This window comes from Ursus americanus, unplaced genomic scaffold (genome assembly GCF_024610735.1).
Source record: "Ursus americanus isolate L20-20 unplaced genomic scaffold, mUrsAme1.1.p SCAF_96, whole genome shotgun sequence".
NCBI classification, from domain to species: Eukaryota; Metazoa; Chordata; class Mammalia; order Carnivora; family Ursidae; genus Ursus; species Ursus americanus.
The window spans coordinates 295881-322439 of NW_028273678.1; the positions used below are offsets into that span (position 1 = coordinate 295881).

The 26559-nt window shown below is 45.5% G+C and overlaps 1 protein-coding gene across 1 annotated transcript in view; it reads left to right on the forward strand.

The window, feature by feature from the left end:
* The window catches only part of LOC123803656 (myomegalin-like), a 105784-nt gene that overhangs the window by 61040 nt on the left and 18185 nt on the right, over nucleotides 1-26559 (forward strand). The window contains 12 exon segments of the mRNA XM_087860570.1: nucleotides 4912-5000; nucleotides 10432-10664; nucleotides 14060-14495; nucleotides 15341-15533; nucleotides 16417-16467; nucleotides 16470-16532; nucleotides 17144-17642; nucleotides 19284-19519; nucleotides 20546-20597; nucleotides 21640-21863; nucleotides 22515-22673; nucleotides 24612-24797. Of these exon segments, the coding sequence (XP_087716696.1) occupies nucleotides 4912-5000; nucleotides 10432-10664; nucleotides 14060-14495; nucleotides 15341-15533; nucleotides 16417-16467; nucleotides 16470-16532; nucleotides 17144-17642; nucleotides 19284-19519; nucleotides 20546-20597; nucleotides 21640-21863; nucleotides 22515-22673; nucleotides 24612-24797 (2421 nt within the window).

Below are 26559 nucleotides of genomic sequence, written 5' to 3' on the forward strand. Positions count from 1 at the left end.
AAGAAGTGAGACTAAAGAAAGCATTACACTTCCCCCAGAAATGTGAAATGAACTCCTTAGGCTTAAAAACTCTTTCTTGTTCTCCTTGCTGTGGGAGAGCAGTAGCAAGCAGGACGGAGATTTGAGGAGCCACCTGTTACGGTCAGTGGTGCTACTCCCATAAAATGTTCCTGGAAAGGCCTGCTGCTTGTGTTCTTTGAGGGAAAAAAAAGAGGCCATGAGCAGGAAGAACTCCTTGACATTACAGAATTTTAAGTCCCTGGAAAATTGCTTTCTGAATAAAGTACAGGCTGGAAAGCTGCCTTAGAGATGTTGCAATATAAAGACAAAGATACACCGTAAAGGGGCTTGACTGCAGACTGCGGTTTTCTTTCCTTAGCTACCTCTGTTCCCGGAGCAGAATCTGTCTAGTGGAAGAATTTTATTTCTCAGCAGAAGCTTATGGAGGACTATATGAAATCTTAAAGTTCTTTTATGGTCCAGAAGGGAATGGATGCAGAGTTTGACAGGAGACCTTTTTTGTTTGAATCTGTCATAAAGCATCATAATATTTAAATCGGGGATAGTTTAGTTGGTTCGTGACATGAACGTGTGAGTGTTCTTGTAATAATGAGCACATGGCAGGTCCCTAAGAGAGAGTGGGAGATGGCCCAGAGAATCTGGTTTGAGAGCCTGGCCCTGAGGGGAAGACCAGCCGGGAGCTTGGCACCACATGCTTACCCATGCTGTACAGTTTTCGTTCTTTGAATCCCCTTTCAAATTAGTCAAACAGGACTCCTGCTATGTTCTGAGTAACTATATGGGAAATATTACTCCTTTTCTGTTGGTTGAATATAAATAGCTAAAAGGGGAAACAATAATGACTAGAGTAGAATTCAGGGAAAAGGGTCTTGTCATAACCCAGTTTGGGCTCATTATTGAAGAATTAGCATAACACTATATGACTTTTCCTCTAAGGCTTATTCATACATGATGGAGTTTTAAGGCAGTCATAATGTAGTAACGATGAATTCTGTTTGTAAAACACCTGTTCAAAAGAATTCATCCCACTTTACTGACAACTCTGTTTGTTCAACAGTCCTGTGAAGCAGAGAGACCAAAAAGTATTATTTCAAGCCTCCTGTTGGGGGAAACAGATATTCAGAAGGAAGGAAGTGCAGATAGATGCAATCAAGATCATCCAGTTATAATGTTAGGTATTAAATTCCTCTCTGCCGATTACACTTAGGATCTGTGGACACCTTTTTTTTTAGCTCATAGACCATGTCTGCTTACCAACAACAATAATATTATTGAGTATACATTGTGTGCCAAGCACTGTTCTAAGCACTTCAAATGCAGTGAATCCTTTGAAGTTCACTAGTGAACAACTGTATGGTGTGGATATCACTGTTAACCCTAATTAGTAAGTAAGGAAACTGAGTTACAGAAAGGTGGTGGCTTGCCTAAAGTCATATAACTAATGGCAGAAGCAGAAACCAAACCTAGACAGTCAGGCTCCAGGGTCCATGTTCTTAATAATTCTGCCTTCCTCAACTAAAAATTCCACAAACTATCAATTTTTATATCAATGATTAAAAGAAAACATGTACATAACACTTAAATTTTCACAGAAGGATTTGTAGTGTTTTAGAGGCTTTTATTTCTGTGTACTTTATCAAGTCAGATAGCTGGTGGAAAATAATTTTCTAAATCTAAAAGGGATTTGGGATACCACCTCCATTATATATATGGCTCCAAGCCTAGAAATTTGCAAGAACCACAATTTGGGAACCACCATCAAAACCTCAAGTAAAAAAAAAAATTTAATAAAATTTCTAGTCTAGGTGTGCCTGGGTGGCTCAGTCGGTTAAGTGTCTGACTTTGGCTCAAGTCATGATCTCAGGGTCCTGGGACTAAGTCCCCCATCGGGCTCCCTGCTCAGCAGGGAGTCTGTTTCTCCCTCTCCAACACCCCCCACACACACACTCATTTTCTCTAATAAATAAATCTTAAAAAAAAATTTCTAGTCTGACTTGTAAAACTTAATCTGGAGATAAAACCTGGAGACGAGAAAGTGAAATTTGAAGTGACAGGCTCTTAGTTTCCAGAGAATCTGAAATAATAACCAGAAGACCCACCAATATAAAGCATGGTACCTTTTTTTTAAACATTTTTTTTTTAGGATAGTACCTTTAAATTATAAATTTGGAACATTACAAGTTAGTTTGGAAGATAGCATTTTGTTGCCTTGTAAAAGCTTAGAAAAGGGTATTCCCTCACAAAAGAGAAATTATTTTATTGTCATTGATTTTAAAAAAATGGTAACAGAAAGGTGTCTAGTGTCAACTTACAGGGCTTCATGTGGGATAACTTATTCAGTCCAATGTTTTCTATAAGATTTTTTCAACTTGATTCTAGCCGCCTCCCCCCACAGCCTTCAGCGTTCTAATTCACATTGGTGAAAGATTGAGCAGCTGTTGAACTCCCCTGAAGGAGCTACAGCAGACTAAGCTAGCTAAAAATAGATAAGGAAAGCAAAACTCCTACATACTAGAATGTTGGGATGAAATGGGCATTCTTAACTTGGTCTCCCTTTAACTCCTGATGAAGTCAAAACCATGGTATTGTGTCCCTGAGTGAATTAAAGAGAGAACATTACCTAAAAATGCAGATGTGGCATCAGAAAGCTACAAAGGTAAGTGGAGGGCAGAACGTATGAGATGAAAGCCTTCAAGACCAGTGACAGTCACTTTTTCCAGTCATCCATTACCTTACTCCTGGAACCTAGCACAGGAATCCTCTTGGGATGTGGGGCAGCCTGGCCACACAAGCCACTGAGAATGATAATGGAGATGAGTTCAACTCATCCAGCTGAGCTTTCTTCAACCACAGGATCTTGCTCTAGCCCAGATCTCAGGGGAGAAACAATGTGAAAACTATGTTTTCTTAATCTGTCATTGAGGGGGACATTCATTTTCTTTGCCAGAAAAAAGTGAAAGATTCTGATCTCTACTGTTGTGCAGGGAAAGATTTTCCAAAATAAACATAATAAGATATGGAGGTCCACAAGTGAATTGGCATCCTGGATTTCAGTGAGTTACCAAAGCTTAGGGAGTGTGTTCATCCATCTCTCTGCAGCCAGTATTGTGAATGAGATGGTTCTGGGGCTTGTTTGAAAAAGTGTGGGAAACCCCTATTGTACACTGTTTGCCAGGGAATTCCTAAGAATGCTGAGTGGTGGAGGTACCTCCTTGTAGGTAGGACCTTATTGAAGAGGGCACAGGAACGTGGTGCAAAGTTAATACAACATTTGTGGAATGAGTCATAAGATTAAGTTGTTAGGGCAACTACCTTTTAGTACTTTAATAAGATTGGCCTGGGTCATTGCAAATACTCTGGCATGAACTGGCAGATGACAAGAGATGGAATGAAGGTGTGAGCTGCTCCTGTTCACCTTACCTGCAGAGAGGGTAGTGGATGCTCATTATTCATCCACGGATGTCTGAGCTCAGGAGCAGGTCTTTGGTCTTGGAGGAAGAGACAAAGATAAAGATCTGATTTGTCACCAGAAGGAACAGTGAGTTGCCTCTGTCTGAAGGTCAAGAGACTTGACTCCTTGGCACACCTCTTGTCAGGACTAGCTATATAACCTTGGACAAACCACCTAATTTCTTCGGGCACAGGTTACTCAGTGGTCAGAAGAGGAGTTTTAAAGGTTGGTTGCTGAGGCCAGGGTCAGAACTAGAGCTCAAGCTTCATTAACTTGGGCAGATTCTATAAGACCTGTTCTGTAGAGTGTCATGGTGGATTTTCTTTGGTGTTAAAATGAATTAACCATCATAAATTCCTCCATTTTCAGAAGAAATCAGTAATGTGGGCCACAGGTCTTAACCTAAAATCCGATGGACAGTCTTTTATTGTAACAGATGTGGAGAGGAAGAAATGCCCCAGCTTTGTTCTGTCCAATATGGTAGCCATGAGCCATGTGTGACTCGTTGAATTTGAATTTGAATTTAAATTAAATTAAATTAAATTAAATAATTCAGCTCCTCAATCATCCTAGCACATTTCGAGTGCTCAGTAGCCACATGTGTCTACTGTATTGGGCAGCACATGCATAGAGTTGCAGAAAGTTCTGTTGGTCAACACTGTCTCAAACCTTTGCCCAGACCACAAACTGCAGTTATTTGTCCTCTCTGAGTGCAAGACATAGATATCTGTGCCCTCGGGTGACTGTGTCTGTCTTTAAGGAATGAAAGAATGTATTAAAACTCATTTGGACAAAGAAATATAAGACACCCTTCAGGCAAAAGATGTTGGCATTGAACAAGAGTTTGAGAGAGATGGGGAGGTTAAAGGAAGGAATTAGGAAACACCCAAACCATTCTGTGCCTTGAGTCTTAACTAGTCCTGAGCTTCCGTAGGACACAGAGCCCCTAGAGAGGTAATGTCACCCCATGATCCCGGAGATGGAAAAGTATGAGAAAAGCAGGTCTCCCTTAATCCCCAGGAAATCAGGGACCCTCTCAGTACTTGATGGTGGGGAAAAGGTTAGTCATGTTGGGCCCATGTGTCAAAAGAGAAGGTCGTGACATAGCCAGATTGGCAGGACAAGAAATAGTTCAGGCTTTCTGGAAGTAGGTGAGAGGGGGGACCACTCTAACAGCCAGCTCCTTAGTGCAGGTCTGTGCAGTCAAAGCCAGCGAATGTTCTAAGGCTTAAGCTTCAATATTAGGAAGAAAGTATCAGTGACATAAGGCTTTTCTACAGATCTGGCACACTGGTTCCACCTTCAGCCCTACTGGATAGGGGGCCATGCATATGGGGAAAGGAGGAAATCAGAGGCAGACGGCAAAAAGTGTAATTTTAGCTACTGTCTGGAAGCCACCTATGAAGGGAATCACCTTTCTCTTCTGGACTCACTTCCAGGTGCTGCTGCAGGGGACGATACTGAAGATGCTAGCACTGAGTTCACGGACAGCATTGAGGAGGAGGCTGCACACAATAGCCACCAGCAAGTAAGTCCAAGTCAGGTTCTGGGTTCCCAGGGTGGAAGGCTCATAGCCCTTTGGGGTCTGGTGGTCTCCTGCGGCCCTTGTGAGCCTAGGGTAAGAAGCTATCTTTTTATAAAAACCACTTCCCAGTCTTTCCGCCCTCCCTGAGCTTCCCAGCCACCTTACCAGCCAACCCCTATCCTTACTCCACTTTTCTCTCCAATCCACCTTTTTTTTTTCCTTTTTACTCCTTCTATCTCTTGTTCCTCCTTCCCACCTTTGCCCCTATGTACCATCTATAGCTATAGCTTCAGAAGAATTTTCACTTACAACAAGACCATGGACAGTTCCCCTCTTGGGCTTTTGTATTTGAAACACACCACAGAAGCCAGGGAGTCATTGGAGGGCTGCTTGGGGAGGTGGCAGGCCTAAGACCTGCTTCAGGAGAGTGCTCTCTGAGAGCCTCCAAGAGGACTGGAATGCTTCCAAAGCAGGGATCTGTCTTGGTGAAATCTCGTTACACAAAAGAGAATTCCGTTGGGCAACCTGACAGACCACCCAGGTTGGGACACATCAGTGACCAGCAGGTGACACTTCAAGAGCAAGCCCCCATCAAACCTCAGAACTTGGTACCCAAGGCTGAAACACTGTTCCCACCAGCCATCAGTGAAGGTGTAAGCAGCATGTTCGCAAGCTCAAGAGTTGAATGTCCTGGACCTCAGAGATTAAGTCACCGATATTGATCCCCTTGCACTCACTGGCACTCCTATGTGTCTCCACCTTGCCCAGTGACACTTAGCAATCATGTCTCCTGGATGAATCATGCCTGTGAGTCTCTGAGTTATGAAGGAGAAAGTGGATCATTGGTATCCATTCTTCTGCAGAAGTAGCTGGGGTTTTCCAGTAATAGCTTCCTTGGAGCTATTAAGAAAACTGCCTGGAAAATGAGGCTTTCTGGGTCTGCCTCTGTACCTCCTGTAGAAGAAAAAGAGGAGACCAACAAAAAGAACCTACATGAACATTCCTTAAATCTCGTAGGACTTGGCACAGTCTTTGGCTCTTGAGGACATGAGTAGTTAGTTGTCTGGGATACCTCACATCCTCAACACCATTTCTTTACCTTCTACCAAGATCCCCCTTTTGTTGCTCTAGCCACACCTGACCCTTACTTCTCCTTAAATTCTTGCATGAGTTCTACTTCTCTTTTTGCTTGAACAGCTTCTTCTAAGTCCTCCTAACCAATGCTTGTGACTTTAATTATGTAAACTACTACCCCTCTGGACAGATCCCTCTGCCTCGCACTCCTTAATGTTACTGAGGAGCTTTGGGGAGAAGAGAGGGATCTGCAAGATAAGCAAATGTCCACTCCAAGAGTTAGATTGGGATGTCAGTGGTCACTGGTGGTTATTGCTGCTGTGGACAGGATTAGCTTCAGAAAAAGTGAACAAGAGACACAGATGTGAAGCATCTTCCTATAGCGTAGCATGGAGCAAATGACCAGACCGCATTTTGAGAAGGTCGGTTCAACCCTGGAATAAACCTTTACATTGGGGCATGTGTATTTCCCTTGCCATGTCTGCCCTATTACTTGGCCAAGATACTTAATAAATTATTAGTCCACCTTTCTATGAGGGCTTGACTCATGATAGACAAATTTATGTACCTGCCGGATGAAGAATATCTTGGGGAAGCATCTTTTTCTTTCCATCACCTTTCCTTGAAAATCAATCTCTAGTTTTGGGTAGGAGGAACCTTGGTGTATGATATCATTGTAAATTCACTTCAACCTTTCTGGAGTTTGAGGGCGTGACTGTCCTGCTGCCAAATAAATAAAGCTTGTTTTGCTGTAACTGTTTTGTGTCCAGATTCTCAAAACTGTGTGTGCTGGTTTCTGGGGAAATAGTCCCTTACAATCATGCTCTGAGTTCCTCCTTGCTGTGTCCTTGGAAGGTAAACTTTACTCAACACCAAGCTACCTTCCTACCTCAGGCATACCCAGACTTCCCCTCACAAACACATCCCACTTGGTGTTCCTTCCACAGCAAGAGCTATCTTTTGGCCAAAGCAAGTTGCTTCATCCCTATTTTTTTTAATAATTTTTTATTATGTTATGTTAGTCACCATACAGTACATCCCAAGTTTTTGATGTAAAGTTCCATGATTCATTACTTGCGTATAACACCCAGTGCCCCATGCAATACGTGCCCTCCTTATTTTTGGACTCATTTACATCAGGAAGTCTCAGGTCTGGCTATGTTGGTAATTTTCCCCAAGTATCTCCCACAAAATCCCATTCTCAAGCAAATGTAAGGTCTGTAATAACTAGGAAATGCCTGTGTAACGAATCAAGCATTGCCTTTCTTCTTTTGAACTTTTGCAGTGGAAAAAAGTTAATCAAGAATCAAGATTCAAATGCAATGAAGGAGAAAAAAGTCAGTAGACTTAGTGTGAAGAACTTGAGAAAAAATCATTAATGCCCTTCATGGGTGTGAGAACTGATTTACATTTACCTATGTCATAGGGTAAAAAGAAAACAACTCAATTCAAATAAGAGATCAGACGTGTAGGGTCAAAGGAAACCCAGTACACACAAAAAAGGTTTAATTAGACCATGGAAGCACTAGAACAGATGAATTAGGAAATGGCCGGTGGGGAGGAACCTGTCAGAGATATGATTAACAATAGACCTAAAGGATTCATCCTACCACCACACATACTGAAAGCCCTGGGGTTTTATTTGGGGAAAATGTAGAAATATCGACTTTCCATGGATGAGAAAGAAAAACTGATTAAAAGCTAGATTCTGAGTCATTTTTCATGCATTTACATTTTAATTTTAAAGATAAGTTAGCCAAAGTAAGCTCCCTTTGACACAGAACCCAAATTAGCTTGGAAACAAATCATAGCTCTATTTTCTTATTTTAAAGTGGGAAATTAGACCAGGTGTACCTTCAGGCCCTTTCTGGTATTGACATTCTGTGGTTCTTATTTTTTTTTTCTTTTTAAAGAAACTAGGTATATTTAAATCAATAGAACATCACATAGATGCAGAAGGAAGTTTAAAAATAGATGGTACAGCTGGGGCACCTGGGTGGCTCAGTCAGCTGGGCAGCCAGCTATTGATCTCCACTCAGGTTTTGATCTCAGGGTCATGAGTTCAGGCCCTGCATTAGGCTCCTCGCTGGGTGTAGAGCCTACCTTAAAAAAAAAAAAAAAAGATAGGTATCATTAAAGTGAGATTTATTTTTTTTTTTAGATTTTATTTATTTATTTATTTATTTGAGAGAGAGAGAGAGAGAGAGAGAGAGAGAGAGCACGAGCAGGGGGTAAGGGTAGGGCGAGAGGGACAAGCAAACACCCCTGCTGAGCAGGGATACTGATGCAGAGCTCAATCCCAGGACTCCAGGATGATGACCTGAGCCAATGGCAGAGGCTTGACCAAATGAGCCACCCAGGCACCCCGAGGTGAGATGTTATTTTTAAAGAGAAGGAACACTTACTTAGGTTTTAGAGAGATATAAAGTGCCCATATTCAAAGCTGATGGCAATGTTTATTTATTTTTTAAAGGTTTTATTTATTTATTTGAGAGAGAGAGAGCATGAGCAGGGGCAGAAGGGGAAGCAGACTCCCCGCTGAGAAGGGAGCCCAATGTGGGGCTCAATCCCAGGACCCTGAGATCACACACGACCTGAGCTGAAGGCAGACACTTACCCGACTGAGCCACCCAGGCGCCCTGGCAATGTTTATTTCGGTTAAGTTAGTTGGAAAGGGTTTATACAGAAAGGTGACATCACATAGTTTTAATGAGAGGTTGAGGTCCTAAATTTTCAAAAGTGGTTTTATTCAGTCTCCCGTTCTTTGTTTTGTCCCAAGTGCTTGGTGGCACATATGGAGATAGGACAGTGTAACTGAGCCCGGCAGCAGAGCCAGGGAGACAAATGTCAGGCTCAGAGCCCTAGGAATGCCTGGGAAATGAGCAACTGTGTCTATGCATCTTTCTTCATTCTCTTTCTTTGCAACCTCAACTGCTGTGCTACTAAACGCCATGGCACATACATGCCATGAACCAACTCCACCCATACAGCCTAGGTCTTACTACACTCAGTTACAAGCAAAAGTCTATGGCTTTGTGCCAGGCCAAGCAGCTCTGTCAATCATAGATCCGTTTAAGCTGCTCTGGGCCCTGTTCTGTTCAATATATTTATGACCTGAATGAAGATACAAAGCATATAATTAATTCTACAAATCATCCCCAATTGAGTGGGTACTACTTGATTTATGGAGAGCCACATAAAATATTTTGAGGACTTGGATCATTGAGAAATGATTCTGGATAGCCAGAATGCATTTGCCAGCAACAAGTACAAGTCACACTATTAATACAGATAGAAGGAACAGCAAGAGCTAGAAATAGCTGTGGGAGAGAGGTGGAAAACTGGGAGATCAAAATAGACCCGAAGCTAAGTAGAACCCCAAAGTGCAGTCACAGAGAGGAGAAAGAAGCCACATGGCTTTGGGATGTATTAAAATTCATATTGGATGGATGGACAAGAAATGCTTGCACCAAAGTACTTAGTCATACAGTGAGTGCGTTCTCATACTCAGGTTTTAGTTTCTATACTTTTAAAAGTGTGGGGGAAACTGGAGAGGAGCCCAAGATGAACAATAAGACAGTCTTAAAAAAATTCTTTGAGGAAAAGCTACATGATCTCCTTGAGTTGACGCACTGAAGAGTCACTTCAGGGGTATCCACAAAACATAGAAAGGTGTTGGGAAGTTATTTCCGCCTTGTCTTCTTCTCAGGTGCTTAGATTTGTAGAGAGAATTTGCCTGGCAGCATCAGCACAAGGGTGATAACCAACACGTGGGCAGGTGGCCTCACTTTACCTTCTCTGTAGTTATAGGGCGTGATTCTCCTGCTGCCAGTGAAATTAAGCTGCTGTTTTACCTGTAGCTAAGTGCCTTCTGTCTTCGTCTTCCTTTTTAGGGCCTGAGGGGCAGACATGGCCTTAGGCTTTGAGAGCTGGTGTCTCAAGCCGAGATCTTTGTAGTCAAGGACTCGGATGTTGTGGAGTCAAGGAAGTTTCCCGTCTTGTAAGAAGCCTCTCAGGGGACTCTGTCTCCCAGGAAGAGAAGAATCACAGCATCCACACTCTCCAGTCCTGTGTAAACCTCATGTGTTTGCACTGGGTTTTGATATATGATGTGCTTGTGTTTTTTTCTCACCAACATCTGGATGCTGCTCTTCCTGCCCATGGCAGCAATCCCCCCTGCCCTCTTGTGTCCTCCCCACCCAGACCAGTCTCCAGAACCCTTATGGCTGAGGAAGTCCTTAGGGCGAGCTCATTTTAGGGCTGCCTTTTTTGTTCCTATTAAAGGCTGCCTTTGCAATCTGATGTTCCTCTTGGATCCTCTCTCCTGACCTAACTTCTTTAAATTATGATTTTCTTTCAGATCATCAAGGTGGCCTTGGAGAAGAGCCTGGCAGCTGTGGAGACCCAGAATGTATGTCTTCCCCCTCCTTCCTCAACAGGAGGGGACAATAACAGAGGTCTTCAGGAGGAAATGCTCCACCTGAGGGCTGAGATCCACCAGCACTTAGGGGAGAAGAGGAGAGCTGAGGGGGAACTGAAGGAGCTAAAGGCTCAAATTGAGGAAGCAGGATTCTCCTCTGTGGCCCACATCAGGTAGGACACCACCCAGAGAAGGAAAGCTTGTCCATCGAGAGGCCACCATAGCCAAGGAGTTCACCTTGCTGCAGCCAAGGCATTTGTGCTGCTGTAGGGCTTCTTGGTCCACATCAAGCTCCATGTGTTAATGGTTCAAATTCTTTAGAGAAAACTCAATAATATTGGATAATGGTGATCATTCAAATTATTTAAATCTGGTCTTAATTCAGTACAATAGTGCCCATTATTAGCCATGTATTCATGAGTGAAAATCTCCCAGTTGTATGACAGGTGTTGCTCTTTTGCATTGACTGGAACATATGAGAAATCTCCTACTACCCATGATGCTTCACTGCTGTGTGTGGAACCCAAATAGTCCATGAGGGAGGAGGATTTTTACAGGGGCCCCTTTGTTTCCACTCAGCTCTCTCTTAGCAGCATGAATCCCTAAATCATGGAATAGCAATGTTAATAATCTCTGCTGTTTTGTTAACTTTACAAAAGTGGTATATAGCTGATTCATTGGTTAGATTGGCCACTCTGTTTTTTTAAAATATTTTATTTATTTATTTGAGAAAGAGAGAGACAGAGATAGGGTGAGCAGAGGTGGGGAGGAGAGGGAGAAGCAGACTCCCTGCTGAGCAGGGAGCCCGATGTGGGGCTCAGTCCCAGGACCCTAGGTTCATGACCTGAGCCGAAGGCAGGCACTTAACCAACTGAGCCACTTGGGTGCCCCTGGTCACTCTGTTTTTAAAGGCATTTTTTCAAAAGATGCTTGGGGAGCATGCTGATAATGTAGGGTTAATCCATTCACTCCTTCATTCATCCCTGAGGGTCATAATCATTGTGGCCTGTTGTTTAGAACACAGCAGTGCAAAAGTACAAATTTAAATCCATGCCCTATTGTTTCCCTTCCTATTATGTGCCACTTAAACATCCCCACGTCATAGAATAATCTTAGCGCTGAAGAGGACCTTGGCGTCTAGCCTAATCCTTATTTCAAAGTCAAGAAAACTCTGGTCTAAAAAGTTCTAGCAACTTGCTCAAAGTTGCATATTAGTCCATGGCTAGACCCCTGCCTCCCAATTTTTAATATCTAAGCCTTTCCTTCTATGCTATATACTTTGTCAAACAATCTTGGAAGTATTCTTGTGATCATCCTTCATGCTGGTTCTTTCACTCTGAATTACCATGATATTTCTTCTTCTCCTCCTCCTCCTCCTCCTCCTCCTTCTTCTTCTTGTTCTTCAGAAAGAGAGCTCAAGTGGGGGAGGGGTGGAGGGAGAAGGAGACAGAGTCTTAAGCAGGCTCCATGCCATGCTCAGTCTCACAACCCTGAGATCATGACCCGAGCTGAAATCAAGAGTTGGACGTTTAACTGACTGAGTCACCCAGGCACCCCCATGATATTTCTTTCTACTGAAGTGAAATTCTACTTAAGCGAAAGTGTAAGGTTTTTGTTTTTGTTTTTAAAATAAGCTCTATGCCCAACATGGGGCTTGAAGTCATAACCTCGAGATCAAGAGTTGTGTGCTCTACTGACTGAACCAGCCAGGTGCCACAAGCAAAGTTTTGCTTAACTTTTTTTATGTGTAAACTTGATTAAGCTCATGGGTAAGAACAGTACATCTCTTTTGATCATACAGCTGAATATACAATCAAACCAAGTGCAGATACCTCCATGGACTATTTTCTTTTTTCTCCGGAGTTACTAAACTGAAACTCTGAGCTCTCCACACAACCTTAAGAATCACGGATACTGTGGAAGACAGAATCTATCAAACGAATAGCCTATCTTTTGAGGACACTTTGTTGAGCTTTGCTTTCATCGGTTTGTGTCGTGAAAACAGCGGAGTTTTTCCCCAAAACATGAAGCTAGAACATAATATCAAATATTCTTTTCCATACTACACATGTGTTGCCTTCTCTCCATCTGACACCTCAGTTTTGGCAAAATGTCGCCCTTCCTCTCCATTGAGGAAACTCTCTCCTAGATAGTCTATCTGATTCCTGTGTCCTAAAGTATTTTCTTCCTTGATTCACACTAGATAAGCCCTGCTCTTGGTTCCAAGACTTCAGGATTCTAATCTAACTGTGCATCCTTCCAGGTGTGAATCACTTGTTTTCTTTGCCTCTTCTAGTCAGCGGTTCTCAAAGTAGCGTGCTAAGGATCACCCAGAGAACCTGAGTAAAATGTAGATCCGTAAGCCTTAGCTCTAAAGTTGTTGTTTTTTTTTTTTTAAAGCACCTCATAGGATTCTGATGGTAGTACTTTTCAGGTCTGAAGCTAGTACAGCAGAATAAAAGGACTGCTCTGTTGAAGACCCTGAGCTTACCAGACCATATATGCTAGTTCATTTAAGCATCCAGTAACTCTACTAGGTACGAGTTATCCTCATGTTATGTAAAAGGAGACTGAGGCTCAAAGAGGTTAAGCAAACTGCCTACTTAAGTGAATTGCCTTGTTAAAGCCATGGTTGTTTTTTTTAATCATTTCCATCCAAACTTGGTGAAGGGTATGGTGGGAAGTAAGGATGGAATCTAGAATGTCTTGGTGAAAATTAGTTGTTTATCCATTTTATTTCTTCTGCAAATGTGAATGTTCTATGTGGCAGGAATTGGGAAGGCTCTGGGGATACAGGTGAACAGGACAGAAAGAGTCCCTGACCTCATGAAGATGAGCTATCACAAGAGCCAGACATAAAGCAAATAATTACAGAAGTGCAATTGATTGTAGTTCTAGATTGGTATTATTTAATTATTTTGTTCCTAGGTCCCACTTTCTCATCCAGTGGTTGAAAACTGACCGATGATAACTAATAGAATTGTAGAATCCATAATAAGTTTGTCCTAGGCAAGGTCTTTCTTATTGTTTTGTCTTCCTTAACACTGTAAGTACCCTTGTTTATTCCAGAAGCCACTGAAAATTAGAACATGAGGCTGAGGGGATGCCTGGGTGGCTCAGTCAGTTGAGCATCTACCTTCAGCTCAGGTCATGATCCCAGGGTCCTAGGACTGAGCCCTGCGTTGGGCTCCCTGCTCAGCGGGAGCCTGCTTCTCCCTCTCCCTCTGCTCCCACTTGTGCTCTTTCTATCTCAAATAAAATCTTAAAAAAAAAAAAAAAAAAAAGAACATGAGGCTGAATGACCAGGGTAAAGACAACTAGACCGGTGTGTTGAGTCCAAGATTTTTAGCGACTGTGTTGTCACCAGGTAGCTATGGAAGTGTGAGCAAGTCTCTCCTCTTCTTGAGTTTTGGTTTCCTTGTCTATAAAATAAGGGAGTCCTTGTTGGTCTCTGAGGTGGCTTCATGCTTTGGGGATATCTCTGAGTCTCTGCTGGACCAAGATGGGGACTACAGGAACCGAGGCCGAGAGCAGAGCCAGCCCCTCATTGTGTGTGTGTTTCCTGCAGGAACACCATGCTGAGCCTTTGCCTTGAGAATGCAGAGCTGAAAGAGCAGATGGGAGAAGAAATGTCTGATGGATGGGAGATCGAGGAAGACAAGGAGAAGGGCGAGGTGACAGTGGAAACTGTGGTAGCCAGAGGGGGTCTGAGTGAGAATAGCCTTCAGGCTGAGTTCAGAAAGCTCCAGGGAAAACTGAAGAATGCCCACAACATCATCAACCTCCTCAAAGAACAGCTGGTGCTAAGCAGCAAGGACGGAAATAGTAAACTTAGTCCAGAGCTCCTTGCGCGCCTGGCCCGGGAGATTGACAGAATGAATACAGCGCTGGTGTGTTCTCCTGAGAAGCCCCAACACCAAGAAGAGGAGCCCGTGACCATAAGGCCCTGCCCCAGACCCCAGGGCCTTGACCTTGGGGCTGCACTCATAGTGGATGGCCACCAAGTAAGTGCGGGATTAGATGGAATGAAAGACCTGTGGAGAAGGGCTGGAGGTAACAGTGTTTACCTTAAACAGTTCTGCCCCATGGGTCATGAGGGTCTGAGGAAGGGCACCGTTGCCCCCAAGCAGTGGTAATAATATTGTATACACATTCAGCCTTTATAAAATCTTTTACAACCTTATCTCATAAATATTAATTGGGTGATTACTTTTTCATAAATATTTCTTCAGCACTTAATTTTCCAGATGACACAGTAGGCATTGGGCAGCAGGCAGTAAGACCTGGTCTCTGCCCTGTAAGTATGCAGTACGGTGGGGAAAGATGGCACGAAACAGATCATTTCAGTAGGATGTGGTATAGGGACGCCTGGGGGTTAAGGCAGCCCAGACAAGTGGTGTGTAATGACATCTCTCCTTATCCCTGCCATTTTCATCACAGCTCATCCCAGGTGTCTGTTCCTGAGCCACAGGAGGGGCTGTCAGGATCCTCATAATGGGAGGGGCTTTGCTGAGTATTGAGTAAATAGGGAATATAGAGGATTTGGGGGGGAACAAGGGTGGGGCAGGAGCACAGGGAGAGATGAGGAGAGGTGTCTACCCTCCTCTTTTCAACCACTGCACCAACATATACTGAGAGCTCCTCACTGGACTCTACTGGCACTGTAGTATGTGCTGTAGATACAGAGATGAATAAAACATGATCCTAGCTCTGCAGGAGCTCGGAGCTGGAAAGCAAGCCACTACCAAAGGCCGTGAGGAATGCTGTAACAAACCCATGAGTAAAGTCCACAGGTTCAGAAAGGGAAGGAGCCGTGACTGGCTGGTCCCTGTGCTGGCTCTTTTCACAGCTGGATAACTGGCCCCAGGCCCGAGACCCTGGGCCTCAGTCAGAATTTAGCCTTCCTGGATCCACCAAGCACCTGCGCTCCCAGTTGGCCCAATGCAAACAACGCTATCAGGATCTCCAGGAGAAGCTGCTGATATCAGAAGCCACAGTCTTTGCCCAGGCCAACCAGCTGGAGAAATACAGAGTCATGCTTAGTAAGTCTTAGGTTCACCATCACCAAGGTGTCTGTCTTCTCCCTGAGAAACTACATGCTTTGCAGACTTCCCTTTTCTTTCCCAGCCTCAAAACAAATTTAATCCTGACCAGGTCCTAGAACTGTGGAAATGCATATTTAACTTCAGTTTTTGCACCTGGCAGAGAAGAATAAAGAACAAAGCAAGTTTGCAGTGACCATATAGGGAGGAAATGGGCCAACATTTGGGTTTGCTGATTTCTGGTATAGTCAGCAAAATGCTTTACATCCCTCAACATATACTGATAGTTCCTCTCCTCCTCTTGGCACCAAACCATATTCTTCAAAAATATGTCATCACCGTTGGTTTAGAATCCATGCTTTCTAGTAGAGCTTCCTGGGGTGATGGAAATGCTTATGGGGCATGTGAAATGTGGCTAGTTCAACTTGGGAGTTTTATTTAATTTTAATTAATTTAATATGAAGTAGTCACATGTGACTGATAGCTATCTTATAGAACAGTATGGATCTCAATGTTTTAGGACTCTAAATTAGTTCAGCTCCATTCACGTATTTACTGAGCCTCTGTGGATAAAGCAGTTGCTGGTTTCACTGGGGCTTCTAGGGATGATGATTCATATAATACCCAACTTAAAGATGTCTGGTCCCTACAAAGTCTCAGTTGTTGGAGGTGAGATCATCAGTGGCAAACAGGCTCATCCTGGTGCAAGGAAGTCCTGCCTGGAGTGGGTGGTCTTTTCTCCCACTTGAGTCCAAAGTACCATCCATCCCACTCTGGCTCTGACCTCCCTGTCCCCTGAGGGCTAGGGCACATGCCACTGAGGTTGAGGGGGTACGTGGGACATTCAGAGCTTCCGTGACACCCTCTGTCTCTTCCCAAGCAGGTGAATCCTTGGTGAAGCAGGACAGCAAGCAGGTGCAGGTGGACCTCCAGGACCTGGGTATGAGACCTTCGGCCGAAGTGAGAATGAGGCTGAGCGGGAGGAGAGCACCAGTCCCGGTAGGAACACAAGGGAAGGGCTCACCTGGCCTCCCTGGAGTCGGCCTTCACATCTAGGAGCTGTTAACCAGTCCCACACCTGATGAGGAGTAGGGCTGAGGGGGTGCTGTAGACTGAAGGGGACCCCAGGACTAGCGAGGCACAGGAAGTTTGGCAGAGAAGTCTTATCCAATGTGAGGCTGAGTGTGAGTTGGAATGTCTCTAGTTTTCAACATACTCTGTTAATTAAGAGAAGAAAAGTTTTATCCAACAGATGATCGTCTAAGGCTGACTTTTTCATGAAGAAACCAGATGAGCTTTTGGAGATATGCAAACCCTCAGCTAAAAAGACCTGTTTTTCCATCATAAAAGGACTTTGACTGTAGGGACACCCACCAAACTGAAATCGAGAAAAGAAAAAAACACTCCGTGCAGTAGAAGGTGACTGTGCCTGACCTGCAGGGCTGTTGAGTGGATACGAAATACCATGTTTGAATGCTAGTAAAGTGCAGGGCTGAATAAAGTCCCGCTTCAACTTTTTCTCTAGGAATTCTTATCCCCAGCACCAAAGCTGCTCCAGCTACAGCAGCATGCATAGCTTTATTCAGGAGGATGTCTTTGTCTTTTCTCAGAGTGTGAGGAGCATAACAGCCTCAGGGAAACCATCCTGATGGAGGGGTACCTGGGCTCCTCAGTGGCCAGCTCCCCAGGGAAGAAGCCCTTGGAGAGCCCTCGAGGGAAGCAGGAGGAGTTCCAGGCATATGGAAAGTCGGAAGACATCTCTGTCCTACATAAGGACATCAGAGACCTGAAGGCCCAGCTGCAGAATGCCAACAAGATCATTCAAAACCTCAAGAGCCAGGTCCGGTCCCTCTCAGTTACAAACGATTATTCATCTAGTCTGGAGAGACCTCGAAAGCTGAAGGCCGTTGGCACCCTCGAGGGATCCTCACCTCACAGTGTCACTGATGAGGATGAGGGGTGGCTCTCTGATGGCACTGGGGCTTTCTACCCCCCGGGGCTTCAGGCTAAAAAGGATCTGGAGAGTCTGATCCAGAGAGTGGCCCAGCTCCCGAAAACTGGAGTGGAAGGGAAGCTGGCAGAGGAGCTGAGATCAGCCTCATGGCCTGGGTAAGAGGGGCACTCTTTGGACCCTTATTTGATTGATGATGTCTAAGTTTGTGTTGGAGGTGGGCTAGCCCAGGCAGGTAGAAGAGAGAACCTATCAGGGCAATCAGAAGAACACCCGCTTAAATGCTAGGCCTAGATCTGAAGACAGGTCAGTAGGCCCTGCTGGGAGACACCAGGTCTCTGAGATTTCCTCTCAGGAATCTATTAGTAAAGCGACCGGATATGTGGTGTCGTAGTAAGACTGGAGCCAGACTGCCTGGGTCTGAATCCTAGCTCTGGAACTTCCTAACTGTATAACTTACTTAGACTTTCTGGGCCTCTTTCCTTACCTATTAAATGAGGAGAGTAAGAGAACCTATCTCAAAGGGTAGTTATTGGGTTTAAATGAATTAGTATAAGTGCTTATAATTGCTTAACATATATTAAGCTCTCAGTACTACTTACCATAACTGATACTGCTATTGATACTTTATATTGAAAAACACTGGGTAGACTTCTGTCTAGGTATCTGTCCTTGTTATTTGCACTGAATGTCAAACCATCCAAAAGCTTAGTGGCCTCAAACAATAATTTATGTGGATTGACGGGGCTCAGCAGAGTGGCTCTCACTTGGGGGTCTCTCATGGGGCTGCTGTCCAGTGGTGGCTGGAGATGGACATAGCTTCTTCCTTCATGTGTCTGGCAATGTGGTGCTCCTTGGCTTCTCCCTTTCCACCCTTGGCTTCTCGTCTTCCAGGGCCTTTCTTCCTGGGGTGGGCCTCTCACAGTATGGTGGTCCCAGGGTGGTTCCACTTCTACATGGCAGCTGGCTTCCAACTGACAGGAAGTAGAAGTTGCCAAGACAGTTAAGAGCTACTCCTGGGCTTGGCACAATGTCACTTCCATCATTACCTCGGTCGTGGTGGTCACAGAGCTTGCCCAAATTTAAGGAGGTGGAGAACAGCCTCTACCTGCTAATGAGAGAAGGGGCAAAGGCACATTTACAAAACATCATGTGGAACAGGAACTTGCGTAACGGCCATCTTGGCAAAATACAGTCTGCCGTAATATAGACGGTCTTCCAAATAGAAGGCACGAAAGATCCTATCTAGACTTAGGATTAAGTGATTCCTTCCCTTCCCCCCCATGTTCGTTTGTTTGTTTATTTTACATATGCTGTCCACCCAATGTGGGGCTTGAACTCACGAACCTGATATCAGGAGTCGTGTGCTCTTCTGACTGAGCCAGCCTGGTGTGCCAGGATTGAGTGATTCTAATCGCTGAATTTATTTTTATTTATTGTGTTTGTTGAGTATCTACTCAATAAATACATTTAGTGTTTCTTGAGTATCAACGGTGAATCTACACTCTACTAGTCCTGTGAGGAATGTGAAATTTGGCATTGTATTTACGTCCACAGGACTTAGGATTCTTCTGGACATATGACTAATACGTATAAAACAGCGTAAGAACGATGGCACACTAAATTGATGTCATGTATCAGAGCAGGATTTACTCTTAAATACCTTCTTTGGTTTCTGTGCCAGAATTTGGCGTGGGGGACCTCCTTAGAGATGTTCTCACGGAAATCTCTATTGCAGGCCCATAATTTAACATTCACTCATTTTCATTCTTATTTTTTCCTCTTGTCTCCTGTATTAGGAAATATGACTCCCTGATTCAGGATCAGGCCCGAGAGCTGTCGAACCTACGCCGAAAGATGCGAGAAGGCAGAGGTATCTGTTATCTTCTCACCCAGCATGCCAAAGATACAGTAAAATCTTTTGAGGACCTTCTTAGGAGCAATGACATTGACTACTACCTGGGGCAGAGCTTCCGGGAGCAGCTCGCCCAGGGAAGCCAGCTGACAGAGAGGCTTACCAGCAAACTCAGCACCAGTAAGTTGATCATACAGCTTTGGCACACACTCAGTCACTCCCACAGCTCCAGGCCCAGGTGGCCACCACACCTCCACCACGGCCTTTTCACCCAGGTCCTGCTTCCACTTCATTTCCTGGGGCCATCGCAGGATCAGGACTGGCTGGTGGGGAGCACTGAGGAGGAACACAGGGTTGGGGAGGTCATGATTGCAATGGCAGAAACTGGAGCACTCGTGGCAAGTGGTCTTTAGGAAAGCAGGCTGTGTCCATCCAGTGCTAAGGGGGAGAAAGGGAGAAGAGATCGGAGGACCTCGTCATAGTGAAAAGAGTCTGACCTGAGAATTGCAAGACTCAAGCTGTGCCCTGGATGCCGCCATTAACTTGCTTTGGGCAATGACTTAGCCTTTCAGTGTCTGTCTCTTTGTTTATTTCATGGTGTCGTACATGAATATAACCCCAATATAGTGAAAGCACCCTGCCCTTAGGACGTGATTTGGACACTGAATGTCATAGTGCAAGGGCTAGGAATGTTGGTTATCATTGGAGCTCTTTACTTAGAAAACATTTCCTGGGAGTAACCCAGGGAGTACAGCAGGATCCGAGTTGGGGGCCAGACATCCCACATGCTGGTGGCAGGTGCAGAGGTGGGACAGGGTGGTTTGTCATCTCCTCGGAGCAAGAGTGGGTTCCACATGAATGCTGTGATGGGACACACAGCATACCTCTGCGAGTCAGTCTGTGGCAGGCTTGGAAGCTGGAATGGTCCAGAGAGAAGCTGGGCAAGTGCCTTTTAAACTTCTTTGCATTGATTTAGGGCAGAGGAAGTCATGATGCTGATCACCAGGTCAGGGGAGGTCTGCCTGGTGAGCTCAAGAGAGCCTAAAGGTCTCCTCTCCGAGGATACAATCTGCAGCCTTCCCAAGTAATTCTCCTACATGTCCTGGACATACACAGAGGAGTCACCGTTCTGTACTCGTGCATTTATAATGTGGGAAGTGGGACCTGTTTAATTTCTTACCATTTCTTTCTGAATTTGGCTTACAGAGAATCATAAAAGTGAGAAAGATCAAGGTGGACTTGAACCGCGGGCCCTCAGGTAATTTGAAATAGGATCAGGAACAAGGCCCAAGGGGTCCAGGGTGACTGCAACTTCACAGATCAGGGAGGGGAAATGCTGATTATAATGAATTCATTTATTCATGGAACACCTTAGCCTAATTCTTTACGCTCTTTTGCCATAATTCTGTTGATTTCTATTTGCATATTTATTCTCCAGGCTTGGTAAACTAGAGTTGGTCTGACCCAACAGTAAACTAACCAGGGTCCAGGGGCCCTTGGCACCCCCAGAGTTCTCCTCTGCTTTCCTCCTTTGTGCTACTAAGTTGGCTTACCCTGAGTTGAGTTGGCAGCTAGTTTAATAATCGTTCAATTTCCTTGGGGGGAAAAAAAGAATCAAAGAACCACAGTACAGTTCCTAGGGGGGAAAGGCCTGGACGTTGCAGATGCCTGGGAGGCTGCAGTATCTCAGGAGCCAGTTTTCCATGAATCACTGCATAGACTCTTATCATTTGTAGTAAAATATGGGCTCAAAATCTGTTGTAGCCACCAGTTCAAGCCCCTTTGTGTCAGAAGTGTGCTTTAGACCATTCTCAGAATACCTGTCATGAAGAGCAAAGTGTTTTGGTTCTGTTTTCATTTCTGATCCATCACAGACACATACGTGGGCTGTACCCTCAATCAGCCAGATGATTCCACGCATCCTGCTCTTGGTTGTCAGTGGCAATGCCACGATGCTGTATGTTTCTCACTGCTCACCTTCAGTTACTGTACTTACCTTCTTGGAGACTGATAACCAACAGCTCTGCTGGGGCCACACTTGGAGCAGCTGTGCTTTAGAGGGCTGGCTGGGGCTCCACTAGTCCCCAGCATCTCACGGGGCCAGTGCCCTGGGTGGCTATTGCACCTCCTCCTCCCTCTGCACCCCACCTACCCTCCGCCCCTAATCAGTGATAGGTTATTTTGATCATTCTTTGCCAGAATGGTTCCCTTGACTCCTGCGGCTTTTCCCGTGTGCCTTAGTCAGGACTAGTTGGTCCGGTGACCTTGGCTTCACCTGTTGTCCCCCTTCACCCTACTAGGCTCAGCAGGGAGCTGCAGGAGAAGGAGAAAGTGATTGAGGTCCTGCAGGCCAAGCTGGATGCCCGGTCCCTCACGCCCTCCAGTAGCCATGCCTTGTCGGACTCCCAGCGCTCTCCCAGCAGCTCCTCCTTCCTGTCTGATGAGCTAGAAGCCTGCTCTGACATGGATGTAGCCAGCGAGTACACACACTATGAAGAGAAGAAGGCTCTGCCTGGCCACTCAGGTAGCCTCTGCTTTCTGGGTGGTACCACTTTTCTCCAGGCGGAGAGGAGACTTCTGTAGCCAGGCCTTATAGCTCCACCTCGGTGTGTATCAGGCTGAACGTGGCTCTGGGACCAAGCACCAAGCACACGCCCCAGTGGCTCAGGATCTTTGCTGTGCTCCTGACTCCACAGGGTGTCACTGGGTCTCCACTGGATGCGCATGCTGGTAGACCCAAGGGGAACTGCAATAGGAAGAAGGAGAAGATCCTGGAAGGCTTTTCTTCCCCATTGCTTCATGAGCATAGACTGCTGACTTCCTTCTTAAAATGGGACATCTTCTCCCTCCTGCAGTGGCCTTGCTCACTCCATTTCCTGAGCCAGTATCCCCTGAGTATCTGTCAGTGGTCACAGATTCTGTTGGTTCCACCTGGTATTCTTGGAAACGCCATTTCCATGGGTTTCCATGTCTGGGCCCCACTCTCACCTCTAAGGTGGTTTGCTTCCCTCAAGAAGCTATCTGCAAACAAGGAAATGAACCCTGCTCACAGTGCTTGTGCTTGGTGCTTTCCCAGAAAGCAAGGCTCTGCCCTGGTACCGCTGGTTAAATATAAGGCCAGATTCCAGTTCTTTGTCGACCACCAAACATTTTCTTTCATTCATGGGTTTTGTAGATTCCATCCATCATTCGAGTCATTCCGCTGTACTGTCTTCTAAGTCATCAGCAACCAGTGCACCTCAGGGGGTTAAGGCCGAACCCAGCAGCAAACCCATCAGCTTGCCAGCTCCCCAGAACTCCCCCCCCCCCCAGGAGGCCAGCCAGGCCCATCCGGGTATGCGACAGCCAACACGGCCAGAGCTTTGTCTCCTCTTCCTCAGCAGCCTGTTTGACTCTTCTTCAAGGACGAATGTTTCCACTGTCAGGGGCTTCTCTGCAGCAAATCCTAGACGAAATCAAGAGGCCATCCTAGTTCACCAACTGTGTCTGTGTTTTCTTTGTTTTAAATATTGTAGACAAATCAGAGATCCACATAGACTTGGATCTGCATCCCAATTTTGACCAGTAGTTGGCAAATCATTTTAAAGTAAACATTTTCATTCTTTCATTTCACTCTGGGGAGCAAAGAGGCAAAATGTTTCTCCCAGGATTACAGTAGCCAAAGAACAAAAAGAAAGGCCCTTCTGCTGCTCGCCTCTAAGAATTACCCATTTTATCTGCACGGTGGGTCTCTGCAGCAGCTCGGGATGTCCGTGTCCTCAGACTAGCTTCTGTTCACATCACACGATCACTCACGGATTTATGAACTGGCTGGCAGCCCTTGGTATGTACCTAGTGCATGTCCTGCAGCCAGTTGGAGGGATACATTTCATTTACCTGCCCCAACCGAATTGCCAGGGGGTCTGCTGTTAATTAGGGCCCCACACCAGTGATGGCAGGGCAAAGGCAAACCTTGTCCTCGCCTCCTACCTCCTGCCATCACCAGCTGGCTGCCTTCAGTGTGGCTTGTGGTAAGGTGCCCGAAGAAACACGGTGCTTTCCTTCTGCTGCCCCCGTCTCTCCTAAGAACAAGTCAAGCAAAATCTTAAGAAGGGGTTGTGTCTGGCTCTTTCTGAGCCGGGGCTCAATGTTTCTGGGCCAGAGTAGACAGCAGCTGGCCCAGGAAGTCATGGGGAAAAGCTATTTGCCTAGCCCTGTAGACATCTGTGTAAATGCTTTGGGGTCAACAGGGCAGAAGGCCAGGGATTTTAAAATCAGAACACCTCCCTGAAGGATGCCTGGCCTGTGTTACTTGGCAATGTGGGTGTCCTTGCCATGCTGCTCTGATAACGTGTCAGCATTCTGGGGCGAGGGATGTGATTAGAATGTATTCATTATCTACCTTGGAAGGCATTCTCCGCAGGTCAGCCTTGGTTTCTGCTCCCTCCGAGGGCTACCTGCCATATAACTGTTTTTAGGAAAGAGGAGACAGATTCAAACATCAGAACATCGCAGGTCCCTAGAGACCTGTCTGTAGATGGGCTGCATCATGCTCATCTGTGAAGATTTATTTTAAATTCAAATTTCCAAGCCCTCCTTCCAAAGTTTATGACTTAGTAGATCAGGGCCTGAAGAATCTGCACATATTAAGAATTTTTCCTGAGGGATTTGAATGCCCAGCAGGCATGCAAGCTATTGTGTCTGAGTCACTGCAGCAAGACCTTTATTTTTCATTTGGTGAATGAACCCATTGATTTGAGATTCTGAGGTTTGTTTCCATGATGCTCTTGAATTACATGCATGAGGAATGCACATTTCCCCACAGTGGTAGCCAGCTCCTGCCCTCCTCAGGGTGAGCCTTCATGCTCTCAGAGGAGTTCTAGTTGTCAGGAGTCTTGTCACAGGAGCAAGGACCGACTCATGCCCGGGGCACTTGAGAACACTGAGGCACAGCCGTCCTGACCCATCCGTACCTGGGATGGCTGGGAGTGGCTCCCATAGCTGCCTGGGTTACAGTTCTGCCACCTTGCCTTCTAGAGCCAGTGGTTTCCAAGATGAGCATAGAATATGTATGCCGGATATCCCTGGCAAGGGAGAAGGAGGAGCGGTCAACTAAGCCAGCCTCTTGGATAGCAATGCTTGCCTTTTGCCTTGTCCGCCAGCACCACGCGGAAGGATAGCCACCCCGCAGGGAGACATCTGCACAAGAAATAGTTTCATCTTCTCCATCTTTTCCCCGTTCCTTTCTCTCACTTTCTTTCTAATGACATGTCTCCTTTCTTCCCAACTCTAGGCCTTCATTTTCCCTCCATACCCACGCTGGTTAGACTTCCCCAGGCACCACTGCCCTCAGCTCCACCCAGCTTCCTGCCTTTCAGCTCCACTGGCCCTCCCCTCCTTGGCTGCGGTGAGACACCCGTGGTCTCCTTGGCAGAGGCTCAGCAGGAGCTGCAGATGCTGCAGAAACAGTTGGGAGAAAGTGAGCACTTCCTGCTGCATCTGTGTGCTTGGGCATGGCAGCCCCACCCTGCGTGGCTCTGCATGGCTTTGGCTTGGTGGCAGAGTTCTTAAAAACAACATAGGGTGTACACGTTGCCAGCAGATGGTTGACAGATGGCCCAGTGCTTTTTTTGGGCAATATATTTACTGTTGTCTTGCTGGTGTGTGTGTCTCATCGCTTCACCAGGCCCTAGAGCTGCTCCTCTCCTGCTGCTGACAGTGTGGGGTACCAACGAGTATGCTGAAGGCCTGACACGCCGGTGATGTGTTTGTAGGCAGGGCATGGGCCACAGCTTTTGTGTTGCCTATGTGAGACGAAGAGGCCATGAGAAAGACGGCCACTTTCCGGGGAATCCTTTCCAGGCCTGTTATATTCTCCTCCTGTGAAAAATGCTCTTAATCAGGGTGAGATCCTGACATCATCAGGTGGAGAGCCAAAAGGGTAGTAGTAGTAGTAGATTCAGAAGAGGTGACTAAGCCCCTCTTCCTATGGCACAAGGTTCATTTCCACCCCTGGACAGGTGACATGTGGGCGGCTAGAACCAGAAGCACAGACTGTGATACCTGATTGTAAATTCTGTCCTCTGACTCCCAGAGATCATTGATCTTATCAGTTACAGACTATGTGCAGTCAGTCAGCTTTTTGGAAAGGCTTTGATACATGTATGGGCTGGATGCCTCATCATAAAGATTTTGTGTGTGATCAATTATAGCTTAGAAAAAAATAAGGAAAACCCTCACATGAGGAATTTGCTCTCTAGTAATGCTAAAACGAAAACAAAAACAAAAACAGCACCTAGAAATCAGTTCGATGTTACCTTAAAACCACATTCTGTGACTTAAAAAAAAAATAACTCAGGTGAGCCAGAGATTGATGGTAAGGGTCACCAGGTGCTGTGTCGAGTAACCTAAGACCACAGCTGAGAGTCATACACCTGAAGCCCCAGTTGTCATTTACCCCACCTTATTTCTTTTGTCAACGCTGAAAATGAATACACTGTCTAGTCTACTCTGTTCCACTTTGATTCCCAGAACCAATTAGGTAAAACCCTTTTTAGGAGAGTTTGCACACGTTCCTTTTTTGCAGGCAGGGAAGTCTAGAAGACTGCCTCCTGCTTATTGCAGCTTCACGCAGGGGTAGCAGTCTAGGCTTACCCAGCAACACGAACCTGTTCTTCCCTGAGCCTCACACCACTTGCGTGATAGGTAGAGTCAGAGTAGGGGACTAAGGCTTAGGGGAGTAGAGCTACTTGTTGAAGGTTACTAGTAAGTGGGAGAGACGGGCTTGAATCCAGGTCTTCTGCTCCCAGTCCTGTTTTTCCATGATACCTTTTCTGCCTAGGATGGTTTTGTTACCATCCTGCTCAGAGCTAAGCTCAACAGATTCTGGAAGCCCCTTGTAACAACCTTTTCTGTTTCTCTTTAGAGATCAGTAGAAGGTTCTGATGTCTCTGATCTAGAACTTGTTATTTTAGCAGTTCTGGAACCAACAGTTGATGGATAACAAACTTGTCCCATATCAAAAGGGCAAGAATGTTCTCTAGCTTACTTTTCTTTTCCTTTACCTTTCCATACTTGTCAGTTTGTCTTTGTCCCAAAGGAAAAATAGGACACATCTGTACATGATAAAGGGTCTGTTGATATGTGTTGAAGTCATACCTAGTCGGAGCCATTGACCAGAGTTTGGATGGTCCCAGCTTTGGTGAGCAAGATTATAGCCCTGTCTTGTCTGTCTGACCTGA